At 40.0% G+C, this 22,117-nt stretch overlaps 2 protein-coding genes across 2 annotated transcripts; one reads left to right on the top strand and one right to left on the bottom strand.

The window, feature by feature from the left end:
- The first annotated feature begins 4,958 nt into the window (after window positions 1-4,958).
- Window positions 4,959-6,824, top strand: LOC18022166 (U-box domain-containing protein 7). Its single transcript, XM_006405046.2, has 2 exons — window positions 4,959-5,560; window positions 5,978-6,824. The coding sequence occupies exons 1-2, from the start codon at window positions 4,980-4,982 to the stop codon at window positions 6,822-6,824; spliced, it is 1,428 nt and encodes a 475-aa protein (XP_006405109.1). The 5' UTR covers window positions 4,959-4,979.
- Window positions 6,825-15,779: 8,955 nt separating this feature from the next.
- Window positions 15,780-17,913, bottom strand: LOC18022165 (stromal cell-derived factor 2-like protein). Its single transcript, XM_006405045.2, has 6 exons — window positions 17,481-17,913; window positions 17,138-17,278; window positions 16,712-16,852; window positions 16,416-16,465; window positions 16,193-16,322; window positions 15,780-16,094 (listed from the first exon to the last, which is right to left on the bottom strand). Exons 1-6 carry the CDS (start codon window positions 17,589-17,591, stop codon window positions 16,008-16,010), a joined length of 660 nt encoding a protein of 219 aa, XP_006405108.1. The 5' UTR covers window positions 17,592-17,913; the 3' UTR covers window positions 15,780-16,007.
- Window positions 17,914-22,117: the final 4,204 nt, after the last annotated feature.

The raw sequence follows: 22,117 nt of genomic DNA, 5'->3' as shown, positions 1-22,117 counted from the left end.
ATCTGAATGGTTCCTTTTTAATACTGGAAACCTGTACCAAACCGAAATCCAACAATGTCAAAGTACAATTCTATACACCTAATATTCAATAATCAAAATATCCAACATTATAATTATAATTCTGAACAACGACAACAAAAAAAAACTCAGAATATTTCAGTTTATCAACTATTTTAGATAGATAGATAAAAGTATCAAATAATTCAGATAACTTGGTTATATATTTCAGGAAGTAAAAATATATGAACCGAACAGGATCCGAACTGAATTTGAATATATTTGGGATCTAATTTTTCACTGAAGAACCAAACTGATAAAAAACTCGAAATATCTGAGCCTCAACCAAACTAATTTTTCTTTAATTTTAATATGATTTCTGTTTAGGAGATTTTTGATCTAAGGGCCAAGTCTCCTACAAAACAAGAAAGAAACATAAAAGCTTAGAAGATACAATGAAAGGATGTTTTCCGATGGTTCTCCGATGTTAAGTAAGAAAACAAAAAAATGAAAGACCACAGAGTGGTGAATCGAAGAGCGAAAAGAATAATTGAAAAACAAGTGATGAGTGCCTATCGGGTCCTTAGAAAGGAAAGATTCGTGACGGGCTTTGAATGGTGGGCTATTTAAGGTGAAAGAGAAGAAAATAAGAGTTTGGAGGCTGGATAAGCTTCACAGCATAGGAGCAACCCTGAAGGTGACCAATGAGTAGTCAAAAATGAGACTTAGTCTCGGAAGTGAGGAAAGCTAAGTGTTTAGAAAAGAATGTTTTAAAAACTCTTTAGTCTCACAGTTATCTATATGATAATAGGAGAGTTAGGAAACGGACCGAGCCAAATCCGCCATGAAGATGACCGGAATATGGTCAGAGAATTGACTTGAAATCTCAGAAATAAGAAGTGTTAAGCGTATAGAAAAATATGTTTGCTCACAAATATCTATGTGATAATATGAGTCAAGATGGGTGAGTCAAGAGAGTGGAATCAAACCCCCTTCTTTGTTGGCGGAAGGGAAGTATTTATAGAGTTTTACATGATTCGGATTAGTATACCAGGTCGGATCCTGGTTGTCGGGTTATTGGGTCAGATTTAGATCTTGTTTGGATTTGCTGATTTTTATCTCACCTACTTTTTTTGGTAGTATGTATCTCCTTCCTGACCGCACTTTGTTGTGTTGTTATCCTTCCAGAATATAATGTTAAACAAGGTATGGGCATCTCTCATATTGTTCTTCCCTATGTCCAAAGTATTGTCAATTTCTCCTGTCAGGTGTAAGCATAAGGCATTATATGCATGTTCATAGATTGTCAGGAACATGAATAAAAAGTTAAATATATTCTTATTGGCGATTGGCGGGAAAAATTTAAGTTAAAAAAACCATTCTCGCCTAAATGATTTATATACCTAGCCCGAATTCCTTGTAATTAGGAGTCGAGCTGTCGTGGTTGCTAGATGCAATGTATTCCTTACTGCTTAGGATCCACTCCTCTCCTTACTCCCCACACAGTTCTGGGAGAAGGTGGAGGCTAATTACCTATCCTAATATGTCCAAAAGTTCGATCATCCAACTTCGTAACTGCACCCTCTTGAGATGGTATGTTTTTAGGATAAGTGACTATCTAATCTACCTTGATATGTCCGTTCTAACCTGTCTTAAGGTTCGGTCACCCAGCCTCATAACCACACCCACTTGAAGTGCTAAGCTTTTAGAATAAGTAATCGTCTAATCTACTTTGATCTGTCTGTCCTAATTTGTCCTAAGGCTCGATCACCCAGCTTCGTAACCACATCCTCTCGAAATGGTGTGCTTTTAGGATAAATGACCATCTAGTCTAACTTGATATGTGTCATATTCGACGATCCAAAAAAGTTATTTATCTCCAACAGTTTGTAAACTCCTATACCCGAACTGCTTAAAATCCACAAAAACAAACCAAACTAAACCGAATATCCAATGACAAGACCTAAGTCACCGACTTCTTCTTTGTCTATAAGCATTTGAAATTAAACTTGGAGCATTGAAATAATGTGTTACAACTTACAAGATCGGACGGTACCAATATGGTTTGTTACAGATCTAATTTTCTTATGAGGAGATGAAACTAAGAAGAAAAAAGTATTACACAAATTAAATGAAAGAAACGGTATAATAAATTAACCACGTTCTATTGTCGCTAGAATTGAATAGGATCCTTCTCCGTAATAGCTTCCGACATTGAAATCTTTGTTTATTCTTATAGTTTTTGTTAGTAATTCCTTTGTCTTATAATTTAATCAAGTTAATATTGTCGTGATTAATGATAAATTAGCTTACTTATTGTAGTTAGTGACTGAGAAATGTCAGTCGTGTCTTTTGATGTGGAAACAATCTGATACATCTGGTCTATAGTTAAACAATTTGGATTCTTTCTTTTAGAACTATAGTTTTGAAATTGTCAATTGAGTCTTACCATTTTACCTTTTTTTGGCGCAACATAACTTCAGTGATGAATACTGAAACACAACATTGTTCTAGTCGATGTTCACCTCCTACTGGTTATGGACAGCCCACTAAGGCTCCTAATACCACTCGATCTAAGTGTGATTGTGATTCGTATGTGTAATTGACAGCGCTGTTTCAAACTATTTGTAGACCATGTTCAGATTTTTATATCAAATAAGTATATTTGATGTAGTAAAATTAAAAAATAGTAATAATAATGTAGTAAAATGTTTTCTTTTTATGGACACTAATTTTTTAATATTGTTATACAATTTCTAGTTTAAAGCCAAAACCCTGTTCTATTGCTTTACTTTCACGTACTAAAAGACAGACCTCGAAAATGATGCAGTTGGGAATCAATGCTATTAATTAGAATAGTGAATGGAGATATGATATAGGTGCCATGCAGTTATCCTATATCTTGAATGGCCAGGCGATTTGGGTGTGATTTAAACACCAAATCATTATTTTCTAAACATTATTTGTGTATTTTTTTGTTCTCCATATGTTTTGTTTGATAAATTCTGTATTTTTAATCTTTCATAAACATAAATCGCAGGCCCAAAATGTGCATTTTATTTATCTATTAAGTGAACACTACATTAAAGATTATAGGGAGAATTAAGTGAATAACCAAGTTTCAATCATCTATGAAGAATATAGCCATGATGTTATAGAAATTAAGCAAGTAACAATTGACATGCTTTTCAGACTTTTTTACCATTTTCAGCACATAAATATAGATATAGATAGTCTATAGTAAACATTGTTACTCCGTAGATTTTATTTTCTCTATTATTCACGTTTTATTAATTAATACAATCTTGTATATCTATAGAAAAAACACAGATTTTTTTTTTCATATCCAACATGATTTGAATTTTTAAAAACTAACATGATCTTAATTTTTCATATATGAATAGTGTCACAACAACATATCAAGTCTATTTTTTATCAATAACATAACAAGTCTATTTTTTAATCAGCAAATTTAGAATAATTTTTATTGTGAACGTAAATAGTATCATCACCAAGTTAACAAGACTATTTTTATAAATAACATATAAAGTCCACTTTTAATCAAAACATAAAAAAACTAGATTGATAGAATTGTGAAAGTTGTTTGTGTTTTAGGGTCAAAAATATTGTGAAAATTGTTTAATACATATAGTCATACTATGCTACATGTTATATAGACTTGTTATGCTACATTGATTTTATAGACTCAAAATAATGAAATTTCCAATGCTCTTAAACCCAAAATTTTATTGAGTAATTCGAAATCTAAAAAGCATTAATCGAATTCAAGGTTCCAAATTTTGAAAATGATTCAGATTTGCATAAAACTACCCAATCAACTTGATTGAAACAATTGACCAAAAGTAAAAAAAAAAATGAAAATTAGAATCAAAGTACAACTCATATGAGCTAAGGAGAACGCCGTGTGAAGAGGTGAGAAGAAACAAGATGAGAAACAGATAGTCTGGTAAAAGTTGAGATTTTTTCAATGATTCTTTGACGAGGTTTATAACGATAGTGGTGTAGCAGCAGCGAAAAAGGTGGATTGCATGAGGGAACAAGGGAAAAAAAGAGAAGAAGAAAAAAGAAAGAAAAGAAAAAAGGGCAAAACAAATATTAATATAGAATATATAGACAATATCACATTCAAATATTTTTTTGGTTAGTTTATAAATTATAATTTATTTGATGGTTATATAATGCAATTTCTCAAGATTGTATTAGTCAATTTTCTTTTCTTTTTCGTTAACTGTTAGTATCTCTTATCTAAAATGTGCATTTCTTTTATATGATAAAGAAGAGTTTCATCCAAGTTTCTAAAAGCCTGTTTGGCAATAGAGTCAGCCACAACAATTCGTTTCATTTATTGGTTTCTTTGATAGTAATTTGCGAAACTAAAATTCGTAGAAGTTTAAAACAAAAAAAAACAAAAAAACAATTTCTTATTTTTTCTGTTTCACAAAAAATGCATTTTAACATTTTGTTTTTGTTTTATAAAGAGTGGCATTTTATGTTTTCAATGCAAAATTTTTCTTTTAAATCTAGTTTTAACCCTACTGTTTTAATGTAATAATTACTAATTAGAGAAGGAAATTTGTTTAATGTATTAATAAGGAATAAAATAGAATTTTAAACAATTTTATTGAATTTTGAAATTTGTTAAAATGACACTCTTTATTAAGTATGTATTGAGTTGCATAATTACGTGATACACAGTACAATTCTTACTAAATAGGACAAAGCTGTAGATTCATGAAATAATTGATATTTTATGCTTAGAAAATTGTCAGTAAACTAATTAATTTAATTCTCACACGATCAATAATAAATAAAATAAAATAAAATAAATCACACAATCTCTAAAGATTATTAATTTCCTCTGTTTTCGCTTCCAAATAAAAACAGAACAACAAATCTTTTGCTTCACTCTCCCTCTCTCTCTGTCTCTCTCTCTTCAAGCTCTATAGAATTGATCGGCGATAATGGCCAAGTGTCACCGGAACAATGCCGATCCTCTCATCCTTCACCGCATTCCCTCCGCTTCTTCTTCTTCCTCCACCTCCGGGAACTCCTCCTCCGGATCGGCATTCCGCAGGATGATCATCCACGCTATTAGCTGCGGCGGTAGCTCTCGTTATCGGCGAGGCCTCCAAGAAGATAAAACCTATTTCACAAAAACGATTAGCGATTCGAAACCTGCAACGATCGGAAGGGACGATTCAGCATCTAAATCGGAGAAGCTAAGCGATCTGTTGAACTTAGCCGTGATTGAAACTGGTGTTGAGACTAAGAAGAAAGGGAAAACGCTGGAGATTATGAAACGAGTGGTTAGGGATTTACAAACGGAGGCGGCGGAAGACGGTGGAGATGAGAAGAAATTAGCGGCGGCGGCGGCGGCGAGTGAGGTTAGGTTGTTAGCGAAGGACGACACGGAGGCGAGAGTGACGCTCGCGATGCTTGGTGCGATTCCGCCGCTTGTTAGTATGATCGACGATTCATCGATTGAAGATTCTCAGATTTCTTCGCTCTATGCTCTTCTCAATCTCGGAATCGGTAACGATGCGTAAGTCTCCGTTCTCGTTTGCATGTTCTTGTGGATCACAAATTTCAATTAGATATTATGAGTTTTAGTTTCGATTTCTCAGACTTTGATCTTTCTATAGAAGCTTATACAATGCACTACTTATGTTGTGAAACTTTGAAACAATTAAGAAAAAAATTGTTTTCTCTGATAGGTCACTTTCTATGCATCTGAATCATTACTTAGAGTTTTAGTTTCGATTTCTCAGATTTTGATCTTCTTTTGGAGATTTACAATGCACTAATGATTTTTTTTGCTTCATGAGGTGAAAGTTGAAACACTTGTTTTCTTCTGATAAGTCACTTTCTAGCATCTGAATCACCACTTGAAGCATTTAATTCAATCATTTGTGGGTTTTAGATCTTTCCTCTTCAATGACATATATGCAAATATTTTCAGGAACAAAGCAGCCATTGTTGAAGCAGGTGCTATTCACAAAATGCTGAAGCTAATCGAGTCCTTAAAACCTCCTAATCAAGCAATAACGGAGGCAATCGTCGCGAATTTTCTCGGATTAAGCGCGTTGGATTCCAACAAACCAATCATCGGTTCCTCGGGTGCAATCATCTTCCTAGTGAAAACACTGGAAGAAAACAGCAGCTCACAAGCTAAAGAAGACGCTCTTCGAGCTCTTTACAACCTCTCAATCCATCACCAAAACGTTTCATTCATCCTCGAAACCAATCTGATCCCATTTCTCTTACAAACATTGGGAGACATGGAAGTGAGCGAGAGGATCCTCTCGATCTTAACCAATGTAGTATCAGTCCCTGAAGGGAGGAAAGCCGTTGGAGCAGCGGCGGAAGCGTTTCACATATTGGTTGATGTGCTGAACTGGAATGATGCACAGAAATGTCAAGAGAAAGCGATTTACATACTCATGTTAATGGCTCACAAGGGATATGGAGACCGGAAAGCGATGATCGAAGCGGGTATTGAATCTTCATTGCTTGAGCTTACGCTTGTGGGAAGCGCATTGGCGCAAAAGCGAGCCTCCAGGATACTAGAGTGCTTGAGAGTTGTGGACAAAGGGAAGCAAGTGTCAGCTCCGATCTATGGAACATTTTCTTCTTCTTCTTTGGGTAGGGAGAGAGATAATGAGGTTAGGATGAGTGATGAGAGGAAAGCAGTGAAGCAGTTAGTGGAACAGAGTTTACAGAGCAACATGAAGAGGATTGTGAAGAGAGCTAATTTGCCACAAGACTTTATTACTTCACAGCATTTCACAAAGAGCTTAACCTTTTAAACACAATAAAAAAAATTGTAAGTCTTTTCTTGAATAAAAATTGATTACTAGGAATTCTACTAAAAAATGAATTACTCACACAGAGATTTTATATAAATAGTACTCTTGGAATTACATTACATAAGAGTATTTTAGTTTCTGTTTAATCTTTAAATTATAGTTAAGGTTTTAACATTCTTGAATTAGGTTAGACCCACGTAAGGAAGTTAACTTTCTATCCAAGGTTAGGTTATAGGTTTGTGACACAGTGACAGTGGCATCAAGTGTAATTACGGGGAAGATCAGGGGTATTCGTAGAGTATAATTGGGATCTTCACATGCATCAATAAGTTTTTATACTTTTCTCTTCATTATATTTCATTTTCTTTTGTATTACTATTAAGCATGCATTGGTCCACTCGTGGATCGTGTCTATAATAACGTCCTTTAAAATATAATGACTTTTCTTGTACCAATGTTCGTTGCACACTCGTGGGATTTGCGAAGAACCGACAACCATTTTCGTACGTTGTTTGTTTTTCCTTTGTTTATAATTTTTTTTTTACTTGTTGGGCTAACGTAGAAGACGAATCTTGGAAATTAAACCAAAGAGTTGTCGTTTATGTACATGTCTAATGTTTATTCGAGGGTAATATTTTTTTTTGTTTTTCTGGTTAATCAATTTAAGGGTAGTATTGGTTGTTAATTATAAGGCGATTAACTAAGACCCCTGGTCTAGATTTTATTTTATTTTTTTCTGAGTAGGTTTGGAATATAAATGCGCACCGACACACACGAGGTTGTGCAGAAAGAGGAAAATACAAAGGACTCTCGATCGTCGCATTCTCACATTCATAAATTTCATAGAGACAAGAAGGAAGCCACGCCTTGTAGGTCTACGTCACAGACTCGCACTTGGTCACATTTTATTTATTTTGTGGTGGTTCTAAAGCTACAAGCCTTCAAAACCCCACATTTGGTCTCCGAGCGTAGTGTGGCAGATATATATTGTGATACCATCTCCTGGCTCCACGAAGTGGGACAGCGAAATTAGGATATTCCTGTTAAGATTTTTAGTTTCCAATTCAAAATTAATTGGCAATGAAAGAATTAGCACATATTATTTATATCTTAGTTAAGATCCGTTCCAACTTTCCATGTGTGATACATTCCCTAATATACACATATATACCAAAAATGTGTATTTTCTCTTGGTCCGGTCCTAGAATGCTTTATCTAGGAAAATCTACCATAAACGCATAAAACCAGTACAGGTTGTACTTGCTTAAATGGAACTAACAAATCTATTAAAGAGAAATGAAACCTGATGATCTTATAATACAAATTAAACATATATAGAATCTATCATGTTTTGCTCCAATCTTTAAACTTTTAATAAATGAAACGACTTGTAAATAACCCCATAACATTTCGTAGAACATGCGTTTAAGTCTGGTTTGCGAGGACAGAGGAAGATATGTCTTGAGCAGGGTTGAGATGGCTTTCACCAGAAGGAAAAGAAAGAAGAAGTGTTTTTAGGAGATCTCTTTAGTTCATTGGCCACTTCCACCATTTTTGGAACTTCTCCTCTAAGAACATGCATCTTTCATGTAACCGTAAACAACAAATCTTGTCGTAGCTAAAAACTCTTGAGGTATCGCAATAATATCGACACAAACCACCCAATTGTTGTGTTTTGAAATATATGATTTTAGTTCTGCCTCATGGAGATTTCTTGAGATCAATGCCAACTTCATGATAGTATCTCGTGGTGTTTCTTTAAAAGGAAATACTTATTGGCTTAGTTTCGATGACTATCTACTAAGTTTTGATTTTTCAACAGAGAGACTTTCATTACAACATTTTATAATAATTTTATTTACATAAAGTGGTGGGGATCAAAAAGCTCTTTTTCTCTTTCCTAAAAGTGCAACTTTTAAGCGATAAGATGCCGTCGTTCGCCTCCGGCGGCGGACCGCCGGCGTCTCTCCGGACGTCGGCCTCCTTTCCCTGCCCCCCTGGTGGTTCCTCCTTCCCTCATGGCCAAGAAGAAATCAAAGAAATCCCCGCTTGCAAAGGGTCTCGGCTCTTCTTCGCCTGAGTCGTCGGCCCCTGGATCTGTCCCCGGAGATGAGTCTCAGGCTGATCCGGTGGCTCCTCCGTCGGATCCTCTAGCTCTCCCCCCTTTGGTGGATGAAGCTGCCGCAGTCTCGATTGTTGTGCTGCCGCCAAACCCTAGTTTGGATTCTTTCAGATCTGAAGTCCCAGAGATCGCTGTCGCCTCAGCTGATCCTGAGTTTCCATCCTCAGCTGTCCCTAGTGTCGATGTCAGTGGCTCGAAGGCTACTGCTGACTCTGCCTGCGCTGATATAGACACGTCTTCCCGCTCTCAGCCAAAGCAGTCCCCATCGCCAGCTGACACCTGGAATTCTTTCGTCAAAGGATCATCCAAGCAGTTTAAGAAGAAAGGTGAATCTTTCACTCTCCCAAGCGGGGAAGTCTGTCTGAAGATTCCAAACAAGGTCATCGAGAGAAACAAAAAAATCGTGGGACTTTTTGTTTTAGGACAATTCTACTCTGAGCCTCCGTCGCAGGGAACGGTTCATAACATTGTGAATGGGATCTGGAGCAAGCAGTATAGAGACATCTCTGTGTCGAAGATGCCCGGAAATGCTTACCTGTTCAGGATTCCCAACTCTTTCACTAGGAACAGGGTCATCAATCAATGTCTGTGGCAGATTGAAGGACAAACCATGTTTGTCGCTAAGTGGGAGCCAGGTGTCGTTCCCGTGAAGCCTGAGCTGAATTCTGCCCCGATTTGGTTAGAGCTTCGTGAGGTCCCCTTCCAGTTCTTCAATGAAGAATGTCTCTATGAAATCGCCGGATTAGTTGGAGATCCAAAGCACCTTCACCCCACCACTGCAAACAAAACAAACTTAGAAGTCGCAAAGGTGTTTACGATCATTGATCCGCGAAAACCGCTCCTAGAGGCAGTCAACGTTAAATTTGACTCAGGTGATATAAAAAGAATCTTGGTATCCAGTCCTTGGATGCCTCCGATTTGCTCTTTCTGCAAAGAGATAGGGCACAGCCTGAAGAGATGCTCAAGAGCTCCCATAACCTGTAAAGCCTGCAACTCATCTGGGCATAACATGGAAACCTGTCCCAAAGGTACATCTCAGCTATCCAAGGGGAAGAAAACTCGCCGTGGCAGGTCTAAGAGTAAACAGCGTGTGACTCTGGAGTACAGAGCAATACCGAATCAACCTTCAATCCAGGTTTCTGATTTGCCTGTTTGTCTCCTGGGGTCGGGTAAAGACTTTGTTCAAGGTGAAACTAGTTCCTCAAAGCCTGCCATCCCCAATGAGCAGGGTAAGGACATTATCGCCAGCCGTAAAAGCAGCTGCACTTCGGATGCTGAACATGATTCCTCGGATGTTCAGTCGGCTGAGTCCGATCTTGAAGAGGGTGAACTAGTGGTTGAAAAGATGTGGAAAATGGTACAGTCGAAGAAAAAGCAGACTGGTACGAAGGAAGTCAGGGGCAAGGGCCCCAAATCAGCTTAAATTATGTGTACAGACCTTTTTTGTTGGAATGTCCGCGGGTTTAACATATTCAGTCATAGGAAGGGCTTTAAGAAGTGGTGCAGAATGAATAAACCCTTTTTTGGCGGCATTCTGGAGACCCATGTCAAGCAGCCTAAGAATCACAAGTTTATTAGTGATCTGTTGCCTGGATGGTCCTCCTCGGATAATTATATATTTTCGGATTTGGGAAAAATTTGGGTCGTCTGGCATCCGTCTGTCAAGGCCACCGTTATCTCGAGCTCTCTTCAGATGGTGTCTTGTGTTGTGGAGCTTCCAAACTATCAAACCGCGGTTGTTGTTTCTGTCGTTTACGCCTCTAATCAGGTTGATGGGAGAATGGATTTGAGGAGTGAGTTAGTGGAGTTGTCTAAGAGTAATGCAGTTTCTGGCAAGCCTTGGATTGTTATGGGCGATTTTAACCAAGTTCTTCATCCAACCGAGCACTCCAAAGCAGTCAGCCTAAATGTGGACAAGAGAACTAGGGATTTCAGGCGATGCTTGTTGGAGTCTGATCTTTCTGACCTTACTTTCAGAGGCAGCACCTTTACTTGGTGGAACAAAAGGAAGCTCGCCTGTTGCAAAAAAACTGGACTGGGTCCTTGTAAATGACTGTTGGTCATCGACTTTCCCTAGTTCCTATGCTCATTTTGATAATCCTGACTTTTCTGACCATGCCTGTGCCAGAGTAATGCTTAAGCTTCCCTCGGTAAATCAGAAATCCCCCTTTAAGTTCTATAACTTTCTTCTGCAGAATCCTGAGTTCTAGAACCTCATCTGCAATCATTGGCATTCCATTAATTTTAAGGGTTCAGCTATGTTTCGGGTTTCAAGCAAGCTTAAGAAGCTGAAGAGAATCATCAAATCTTTCAGCAGGAACAATTATTCGGGCCTGGAAAAAAGGGTGATTCACGCCCATGAGAAAATGCTGCGCTCGCAAAACAGGATGCTCCTTGATCCCTCGCCTACAAATGCTGTTGAGGAGCTTCGTCATCAGTAGCAATGGCATATCCTATCTCAGGCCGAGGAAGCTTTCTTTCTTCAGAGGTCAAGAATTTCCTGGCTTGGGCAAGGTGACAGTTGCACCCGTTTCTTCTTCCGTATGGCAGCCTCTAGAAAATCTGCTAACCACATCCATTTCATGGAAGATGAGAATGGCTCTCAGATAGCCTCCCAGAAAGGAATCCACGATCACTGCATTGCTTATTTCTCTAACCTTTTGGGAGGCCAGGTGGATCCCCCTATGTTTATTCAAGAGGATCTAGACCTGCTTTTGCCAATTAAATGTTCCTCGCATCAGCAAGATCAAATGGTCCAGGATTTCTCAGACGATGACATCAAAAAAGCTTTCTTCTCCCTTCCGAGAAACAAGACGAGCGGACCAGATGGTTATTTTGCCGAGTTCTTCATTGGCTGTTGGGAAGTTGTGGGCACAGAGGTGACTGAGGCGGTTAAGGAATTTTTGAGGTCGGGTCGCATTCTTAAACAGTGGAACGCCACATCGTTGATCTTGATTCCCAAAGTTCCAAATGCTGCTCGCACTACTTACTTCAGGCCTATTTCCTGCCTGAACACGATAGACAAAGTGGTTTCCAAGCTCTTGGCTCAGCGCCTCAAATGCATCTTGCCTCAGGTGATATCCCCTTTCCAATCCGCGTTTATGCCTGGAAGACTTCTTGCTGAAAATGTCCTCTTAGCAACAGAATTGGTTCATGGTTATCACCGAAAAGGTATACAACCCCGTGCAATGCTGAAAGTTGACCTGCGTAAGGCTTTTGATTCTGTTCGTTGGGACTTCATCATTGCTATTCTCAAAGCTCTAAACATTCCGAGCAGGTTTGTTAACTGGATTGCTGAGTGCATAACCTCGCCATCCTTTTCAATCACAGTTAACGGTTCATCGGCGGGTTTCTTCTCAAGCACTAAGGGAATCCGGCAAGGAGACCCGTTGTCTCCATAACTCTTCGTGCTCGCCATGGAAGTCATGTCCAAGCTTCTCATATCGAGATTTGACTCTGGTTATATAGCTTATCATCCGAAAACATCAGATTTGAAAGTCTCTCACTTGATGTTCGCGGATGATGTTATGGTCTTCTTTGATGGGACCTGAGCCTCCCTCCATGGTATTAACGAGTGTCTTGATGATTTCGCTAGCTGGTCTGGCCTCTATTTAAACGCTGAGAAGACTCATCTTTATCTTGCGGGTCTGGATCCTATTGAAGCCTCAGCCATTGAGAGATTCAATTTTCCTTTGGGAACCCTGCCTATCAGGTACCTTGGTCTGCCACTTATGTCTCGCAAGCTGCGTATCTCGGAATATGAGCTTCTCCTGGATAAACTCACAAAACGGTTCTGTGGCTGGGCAGTGAAGACTCTATCATTTTCTGGAAGGGTTCAGCTCATTGCCTCGGTTATCTCGGGAACTGTCAATTTCTGGATCTCGACTTTTATGTTACCGCTAGGCTGCATTCGTAAGATTGAGTCTCTTTGCTCTCGCTTTCTTTGGTCGGGTAATACTGAAATCCATAAAAAAACTAAAGTCTCCTGGTCGGTGGTGTGTCTTCCTAAAGATGAAGGAGGACTCGGTCTTAGGCGCTTCTCCGTCTGGAACAGAGCTCTGTGTATGCGCTTCATTTGGCTGTTATTCTCAGATAATGATTCTCTTTGGGCTTCATGGCAGAAAAGATACAATCTAGCGGGGAAGAGCTTCTGGGCTCTTGATGAAAGTCCGAATGATTCCTGGATATGGAGAATGCTTCTTAAATTGAGAAGTGAAGCTTTTCAGTTCATCAGAGCTTCGCTAGGAAATGGTCGACGGCTGCATTTCTGGTTTGACTACTGGACGCCGCTTGGTTCTCTTCTGCAGCTCATAGGCCCCTCTGGTCCTCGAAGCCTCAGGATTAGTATCGATGCCACGGTTTCCCAAGCAATTCGGAACGACAGATGGTCTTTAGCTCTCCCTAGATCAGACGAAGCTCTTCTTCTTCATGCGCACTTAACATCTGTGCAAGTGCCTAAGGCCTCGGATATGGATGACTATTTCGAGTGGGTTGCTGATGGCAAGGGTGGTTCGATTTTCTCGTCTAAAAACACCTGGAATGCCATTAGACCAAGAGATGCAAAGAAGGATTGGGCTCCTCTCATTTGGTTCAAGGGATTCATCCCTAAGCATGCTTTTACGATGTGGGTAGCCAATCAAAATCGCCTGCCTACTAGAGATCGACTGATTTCTTGGGGCATGAATATTCCTTCGCATTGCTGCCTTTGCTCGACTGAAGTAGAAACCAGAGATCACCTTTTCCTAACTTACGATTACAGTGCTGAAGTGTGGCGGCTGGTTGTCTTTAGATTCAATCCGCCTCCTATTTTTTGCACCAACTGGGATGAGCTCCTGTCCTGGATCAGAGTCTCCTCTCGCCTCACACCTTCTCTTCTCCGAAGATTAGTGGTCCAAGCAACGATCTTTCACCTTTGGAAACAGCATAACAACGTCCTTCACAACCAAATCTCTCTCACTCCGGAAGCAATCTACCATCTTATTGACAGAGAGATCAGAAATTTTATCAACGCGAGAAGACATAGAAGACACTTTGTTGACTTGATGTCTTTTTGGCTTCGGTGACTTTGGGGCTCTCCAATTTTTTCCCAAATCCTTTTGTACCTCCTTGTTTTTTTATTTCTTTTTTGCCAAGGTTGTACATGCTTAGGTTCTGCTTTTTGTAAAATCTCTTTTCATTTTAATGATATTAACATGCTTAGCAAAAAAAAAAACAGAGAGACTTGGACGTCTCTCTTCCTTTTAAGGAATTTTCTTCTTGTGCGACTGTCTCTCTATCAACCGTTAGAGAAGAGAAACTCTCACCGTTACATCAGTGGGATCTATCCAAGATGGATATATGGGTGACGACCAATGGTAAGATTGATCAGACCATAGACTTGTCGTGGAGAAAACTTTTAGCTATAGATTTATCCAAATGGTCTATAAATCATCAGTTTTCGTAAAACTTTTAGCTATAGATTTATCCAAGTCTATATATCATCAGTTTTCGTCTGGTACTGCAAGTTTATTCATCGACGAGGAGAAGAAAGTGGTTGTGTGTTGTGATAGCGGCGGACAAACAGATAATACCGTCAACAATATGATTTGTGTTATTGGAGAGTATACAAATAATTTCATTTTGGAGAACGAGAAGTTATAAACAAATCAGGGAGTGCAAAATTTTTCAATTATGTTCCAAGTTTGGTTCAAATCCAGCAAGGTAAACCTAGAGAGGGAAAGAGAAAAGAACGAGACTAAACGATTTAAGCGAGGACGTAATTTTCTTGTATTTCTTTTCTTATATATACAGTTTTTCGCTTACTTGTATTGTCGTTTGATTTACTGATGAACTGATCTTCTATTTACTTAATAAAGTCTCAAAGTATAGCTACATTTGAAGAAGCAAGTAGTTTGAGGTTTCAAGCAACATATTGATAGGAATGGTTATTCTTATTCATGAGATGAGACCAAGAAGGTGACATACAAGTATATTAGTAATAAAAGTCGTAGGTCGTGTATGGATCGTAATGAACCTAAGAAGAAAGATCTCTTCGGACAGTTAGTATTCTTTTTCTTACGGAATTAGCTTCATAAATGATGTGGCAACTTAAGAATTTTTGATTGCATATTTTGTATTGGCATGCCCTTATGATTCTTAGTATTATTTTCTATTGATGGATGATGAGAACCAAGGGTATCAACGATTACATGTAACATGTCTCTATAATTATATTGTTTACAACTGATGATGAACGAATATGCATACAAGTCCATGAGGTCGGTGCGGACCAACTAAAAATCTGGTTGTCGATTTTATTTATTCCTATTAACTATGAGGATCATATACTATAAAATAAAAAGGTGTATGTATTTCATTAGAAATTATATATGTTAGGATTTTTTCAAGATGCCATATTCTACATATATTTACTAAAATTATCATCAAGATAAAAACAGGAAACCAAATTACCACAAAATTTAGGTTTATGAAGTGTTTGTCAAAGTTTAAGAAAGGGTCACAAATGATTTAGCAACTCTTATTAAAAAAGTTGTGGGAAAACGGCCGATCTAATGGTTGCTAAAAAAGTTTGTACAATTTAGGTGTGCTAATTTGATGATTTGAATTTCCATACACGAACTCATTCGAAATCGTTTTACTAAATTTTGTAATTTTATTAAAAACAATAGAACAAATAGCCCTCTTCTTTATCGATTGATTTGGGTAAGAACATTTCTAGGGTTTAGTTGCTCAAGTCAAGTCTTACCGAGAGGTATCTAAGATCACATTGATCTTAGGGAACACGCAAACTCGTGAGCATGATCGTTAAATCAAATTCAGACGAGTCGTGAGGAGTGTGAGAAATCATTCATTGTTAAGGTATATTTGATTCATAAAATCATGGTTATTCTCAACAAAACCTTAAAGACAACATCTACCAAAACAATATATATTCGTGCGACTAAAAGTATTCTCGATCTTGAAAATCAGCAAAATATATAACTCTATTTCTCTTGTTTATGAGTTTAGAGAGTAAAAGATGATTCCAAAGTCCTCCAGAGAAGTTAACACACATTTCACATTTACTTGCTGCTCTCATTGAGGGGAAGGTAAACTCCTTCTGCTGCCAACCAAACGTTATCCGCCCGCTTCTCCCTGATTCCACAGACCTGAAAAAATGCGTCAAATCTTGTTGGATAATTATCTAAAGCATGAGTTTCAATCATCTTCGAAGACTTAGACAAGAAGAGATCAGGCTTTAGTTGACCTCTTGCTGACCACCAGCTATACGTTGGTACTTCTTGTCATGGCTATGGAGGTAGCCACTAGTGTCTATATGTTGAAGTCGGACTCTTTGGTCTTGTTTCCATGTCTTCCCGCTCCCTTCGATAATTAGCCTATAAGCAAATAGTAAGTTGAGTGAGCTCTTAGGTGGATGTGAATAGACTTATATTCAGATAGATATCAAATTTGCTTTTGGGGATTATTACTTCCAGTGATCCCCAGTATCGGAATTTGAATCATCTCCAAAGCAGCTAACCTGCACCGAGAAAAAATGGGTTTAGCAATAAGGACAATGCAACTACCAACTGAACCCGGCATAGAACTTCGCAATCCACATAGACCCGTGACAAAATATCTCCACCCTACTGAGTTCCACGATCTAGCAGTCTCTCTAGTCTAATGTTTGATTTAAAACTCTAAATAGATCTTTCACATCCACGTTTAGCAGATAAGGAATATAAAAAGTATGTTGCACTTACACTAAGTGGAAGACAATACTAACCTCTAAGTTCCCTGATATAGGAGATGCATGTAGGTGACTGTGGAGCCACTTTCTGGTCTTCATGTGCTGCAATCTAATGGTTGCGCCATTCTTGATCGCATCACCTTGCTTGACTGTTGTCCCAGGCACAGGTTTAACGATCTATCAAAGGAAACATCCGTTACAAAATAATGCATCAGCTCAACTACTCCACCATAACTCGTTCCAACGTTTATTTCCACCAGAGCAAATCACATTAGATTTCAAGTGTGAGATGAACAGTATAAAGAGCATGTGCAAGAGTTTCTTTGGTTCAGGAAAAGATCTATACGCTAACAAATGCTGGTTGATGTTTGTTGTAACATGATAATATAGGATCCTCTGTAAATGAGCTACCATTAAAGCAGAAATAAGAATCAAAGGCAATACGAGGAAGAAGAAAGTTACCCAATAGCTGTTGGAATCAACGACGCCTGGAAACCCAGTGACTGATTGCTGACCACTGCCGGATCCATACGGCACATCGTGAGAATGCAATCGAAACTTAGTTTTCTCGTGCATCAGCTTAATCGCACTACCATAAGTAATCTGTCACACCAGGACGAACACATAGAGTTCAAAATTCTGTATCAAATCTCTTGGAGATGATCAAACTCAATTCGAATCGAAAGCAAAATCAATACACGAACAAAATCTTCGAAACCTTATCGCTACAATTTAAACATAAATCAACGTCCGTCGCAATCCAAAACGATTAGCGACTTCGAAAAGTAATGCGATTAACACACACCTCGACACCTTCTTTACCAGAGGAAGCGGCGGAGGCAGACGTCGTGTAGCCGGAATCCGGATCGAGGCTTAGGTAAAGGAAGATCGCGAGACAGAAGAATCCCAAAGCCATCAAGAAGAGCAGACCGATAAACCAGTTCTGCTGCCAAAATGGATATTCCGGACTCGCTTTCCTCGCCGAAGGAGTTCGTACAGACGAAGCTGAGGAAGGAGGAGGAGATGAAGAAGACAATGATGATGATGGCGGCTTTCTTCTCGAGAGAGCTTGTTGTTGCCCGGACGTCGACGCCACCGTGAAGGATCAAATCGAGATCTCGCCGGAGACAAGTAGATGGTACGCCGAATCTGTTAACTTTGCCGATTCGATTCTCGGCTTTGAGAGAAAGGGTCGTCGTCTTCTACTATTATGTTCATTAAGTTTTGCAGTTTATGTTGACACGCAGGCTTACGCTCAGGGAGCAAATGATAATCTTACACGTGTAGTTTTGATGAAATGGCGCGTTATGAATGGCGCATCGGGGTGCAGGCAAAATCGAATGCTTATTGCTTTTTAATTTTTTGAACTAGACACACTTTTCTCGACATCAAATAAACAAACACTCTTTTTTTTTGGCAAAAAACAAAATACTCTTTTAATTATAGTTATTTATTACGTTTTAAACGATGTAATTTACACCAAACTTTTTATACTTTGGACCATTCATTTGGGTATTGAAGGTGTTTAGGGGATTTTCAGTTTTCGAGTACGAGCAAGTCTCCTACAAAATAAAAAATATATAAAGGCTTAGAAAACATGATGAAAATATATTTTTCAAAACCTTTCCGTAATTTAGAAAACAGTTCAAAAGACAACCAAAAGGTTAATCAGAGAACAGAAAAAACTTAGAAAATTATAAGAGGAAATTGGATTGAGAGTCCTTGAGAAATATATCATCAGCTCGGGCTTTTAAATGGAAATGGGCTTTTTAAAGTGGAAAGAGAAGAAAAGAAGAGTTTGTGGATGAAGAATTTCTACGGTTTAGGAACCGCCATGGAGGAAGAATGAAGCGGGATGACCGGAAAAGTATCGAGTACCTAGACTTAAGAACCACAAGTATCTAGAGAGATATCATGAGATTTAAGATGGCTAAAGATGTGAACCTATTTCTCCTGAGAAAAAGCAAAATATTTATATAGAATACCTGACCCGGGTCAGTATATCGGGTCAATCCGTAGATAATGAGTCGGGTGGATCAGCCCACGACCCGGTTTGACTGGGTTTGAATCTTGTAATGGCGTCATGCTTCTCACGGTCTCACAACTTTCTTTGGCGTGTTCTGCCTGCTGCGAGACCATTCTTTGGCGCATCCTTTTCGTCTCCAGTGTACTAGTCGAGTAGGGGGTTCAAACACGGTATGGGACTATGCTGAACCTCTGCTTTTCTTCCTGGCTCCTGCGAAAGGTTACTGTCACCTGGCACACATAAGGTAGATGCATTAAATGCCAATCTCGTGGGCTTATAAGGGTATGGGTAACTAAATCAGACTAAGGCATATTCCTTTTGCCAAATGAAAGGAAATTTGGATAGTGTTCCAGCCTTGAAGGTTTACCCATACCTGGCCCGATTCCCTTGATACTGGGATCGGGCTGCCGAGAATGGATGACTTTGCTCACTGTATTTCTGCGCGGACAAAAATTCTTTATATCCCGACCCTTCCGGATCACCGAGCTTAGGTCTAAGACATAGAGAATGTGGCCTCTCCTCTGCTTGACCACTCAGTTTCCGACTTCCTTGTTTCTAACAATGTGGCACTGTCAGACATGAGAAGTCTGAGAACAAGTGGCTTATCGTGCTGGATCTCCCGTATCCAAATGAATTCGAGGCCCGGTGCTATAAGCTAAGGCTGTATTGGGCCTCCGGTCCAATATGTGTCCTAATTTGGCCTAGGGGGCTGTACCTGCAAAAAAACCATGGACGCCACGTGCAAGCATGCGACTCGTCCACGTAAAAATGATTGAATTTATCCCCAACAATTTGCCCACCATTTCGCGGGTTAGCAAAGCTAGCCCATGAAGTGGAAGTTATCCTTGCTGGGAACAAATGCTTTCCCCCTTCATTGGGCGTTGCCTGAGTCACTTGTCATAGGTAAAACGGCCTGGAAAAGGACGCGATGCCTGAGTCGAACATCATGGGTGGAATGACTTGGGACCGTGGGTCCGAAGGACACAATGTCTGAGTCACTCACCGTAGGCGTAATGATTTGAGAGAAAGACGTGATGCCTGAGTCAAACACCGTGGGTGAAATGACCTAGGACTGTGGGTTCGAAGAACGTGATGCCTGAGTCAACCATCGTGGGTGAAATGAACTGGGACTGTGAGTCCGAAGGACACGATGCTTGAGTCATTCGCCATAAGCAAAATGACCTGAGAGAAGGACGAGAAGCCTGAGTCAAATACTGTGGGTGGAATGATCTAGGATCGTGAGTCCGAAGGACGCGATGCTTGAGTCATTCGCCATCGGAAAAATGACTCGAGAGAAGGATGCGATGCATGAGTCAGACACCGTGGGTGGAATGATATGGGACCGTGGGTCCGAAATATGTAACACCTGAGTCATTTGCCGTAGGCGAGATGACCTGGAGAATGACGTGATGCCTGAGTCAAACACCGTGGGTGGAATGACCAGAGACCATGGGTCCGAAGGTTCAATGTCTGATTCATCAGACCATTTCCTTCAGTTTCATGCTGTTTTGCTACTCGGTCCTTCCTCATTCTCATCCTACATCTTCATATTCGCCCTTCCTAATGTATTTTCTCATGCCTCCTTCACACCTAACAACACCAATAATGTTCATTCATTAAAACAAGGGTTTCAACCTTCCCGGGTGATCCTGGACCTCGGGAATACAGGACATTCTTGCATTCACCGAAAGGGATAAGCGATGATAATTCAAAATAACGATAAAATTGAACGTGAGAGCAGGTTTCGAATGACTTCGCCGTAGGTGTCCACTGTGTTGGGTCTGCTGATGGAATCCAACACTCCCAGGTTCGAGTCGGACGCTATAGGCTCCGTGAATTCTCTTGGCAAAAATAGCCCCCTGTTATTGTGTACCGCATAGTTGATTCTTAACTCCTCGACTCTTCCGCCAAGTCTGCTAACTCGCTCATTTCGACAGCGGTATTTCCCCATTCCCCACTGGCTCTTCAGTGATCACTGTCTCGGGGTGTTGGTAAAGGTATGACATCATTCTCCTGCATCCGGATGTTATAGCTAGATTAATTTTCCTTTCTTGGCTCAGGCCCACCTCCTTCCCTGTTAGCAATTTGCTAGTGAAACACACTGGTAGCGCCCTTCCTTTGTCTTTCCGGGTCATCACCGAGCTAACCGATTTTTCTGTGACTTTAGGAATAAATTCAGTGGCTCCCTTTTCTTTGGCCGTGTGAGCAGTGCCCGCGCTAGTAGATGCGCCTTAAGCTCTACAAGCACCTCTTGGCTCTCCAATTTCTTCTCTTCGTTTCCTATTTCTCTTCTCTGTTGAATGCACCAGTTTTTCCCATAAATATCTGCAACTCTTTCCTGTGGGTCAAGATCTCGGTGACTCGTGGGTCTTTCCATGTTATGTCCAGATTCTGCATGAGCTCATCCACCAGATCCGGGGTCTCCTCCGGGGTTCACCTGGTCCTCTGCTTTGGTTGAGACCCTTCCTTTACTGCTTCCGCTTCTAGGCCAAGTTTTCCAGTTTAATGATGGCGCTGGGGTTACCATATCTACAGACACTTTTTGCACCGACGCCGGCAGCTGAGTCACGTGCGGTGGCCCTCGAACCTCTCCGATTCCATCGTTCTGGGGGATTTGGACCACTTGATGAAGAGTTGATGGCACTGCTTCCATAAAATGAATCCAAGGTCTTCCCAACAGGGCGTTGTATCCCCAAGGGAAATCTACCACCATGAACGTCGTCTTTTTGGTTATCCCGTTAGCAAACACGGGTAATGTGATGTCACATAGTGATCTGGTAGAGTCGCCGTTGAACCATACCAGTGTAGTAATCCTTGGAATTATCTTCCCCGGCGGGAGATCCATCCCTTTGTACGCAGGGTAAAACAACAAATTCACCAAACTCCCATTGTCGATCAAGATTCTTATTACCAGATATTCTGAGATGTGTAGGGTCATCATTAACGCCTCATTTGATGGGTTGAACCCCCTTCTCCCCTTGCAGTGTCGAAGATGATCAGTTGCCCTCGGGGTAACACCACATGCAGAGGCTTGATGTTATCTGATTCCCCTTTAATGGAAGCGAACGCTCCTAGGTCATCCATTTCATTGACAGCAATGAAATTGATCACCTGCTTATGCTCGGGGGTGTGGTTTTATTCATCTTCTTACCCCCAGTCGCCTGGGTGCCAGTCAATTTTTCCACGTTCCTCTGCGCCTTCTCCGAAAGGAACTGTTTCAAATAACACTTCTTAAGGAGCATTTGCACTTCCAGCCGGAGGGTAATATATTCTTCCGTTGAGTGCCCTTCACTATGGTCAAACTCGCACCACTTCCCGTTTCCATGTGGCATCTCGTCCTACCTTCTGTTCTGGGACCACTGGATTTTTGGCCCCCTGATCTCTAAGGTTGTAAACCAATGAGACTCCAAGAATAT

The sequence above is a fragment of the Eutrema salsugineum genome, unplaced genomic scaffold (assembly GCF_000478725.1).
Source record: "Eutrema salsugineum unplaced genomic scaffold, Eutsalg1_0 scaffold_15, whole genome shotgun sequence".
Classification (NCBI taxonomy): domain Eukaryota; kingdom Viridiplantae; phylum Streptophyta; class Magnoliopsida; order Brassicales; family Brassicaceae; genus Eutrema; species Eutrema salsugineum.
The sequence above is the reverse complement of the archived record's forward strand: the minus strand, read 5'-3'. Positions and strand labels throughout refer to the sequence as shown.

What these genes read in the sequence shown, in the direction of transcription:
- LOC18022166 (XM_006405046.2), top strand. Translation starts at nt 4,980, where the DNA reads ATGGCCAAGTGTCACCGGAACAATGCCGATCCTCTCATCCTTCACCGC. An exon ending in CTCGGAATCGGTAACGATGC is followed by an intron (nt 5,561 to 5,977) that starts GTAAGTCTCCGT and finishes AAATATTTTCAG; the next exon opens with GAACAAAGCAGCCATTGTTG.
- LOC18022165 (XM_006405045.2), bottom strand. Translation starts at nt 17,591, where the DNA reads ATGGCTTTGGGATTCTTCTGTCTCGCGATCTTCCTTTACCTAAGCCTC. An exon ending in GATACTGGGGATCACTGGAA is followed by an intron (nt 16,323 to 16,415) that starts GTAATAATCCCC and finishes ATTTGCTTATAG; the next exon opens with GCTAATTATCGAAGGGAGCG. An exon ending in TAGCTGGTGGTCAGCAAGAG is followed by an intron (nt 16,095 to 16,192) that starts GTCAACTAAAGC and finishes GCATTTTTTCAG; the next exon opens with GTCTGTGGAATCAGGGAGAA.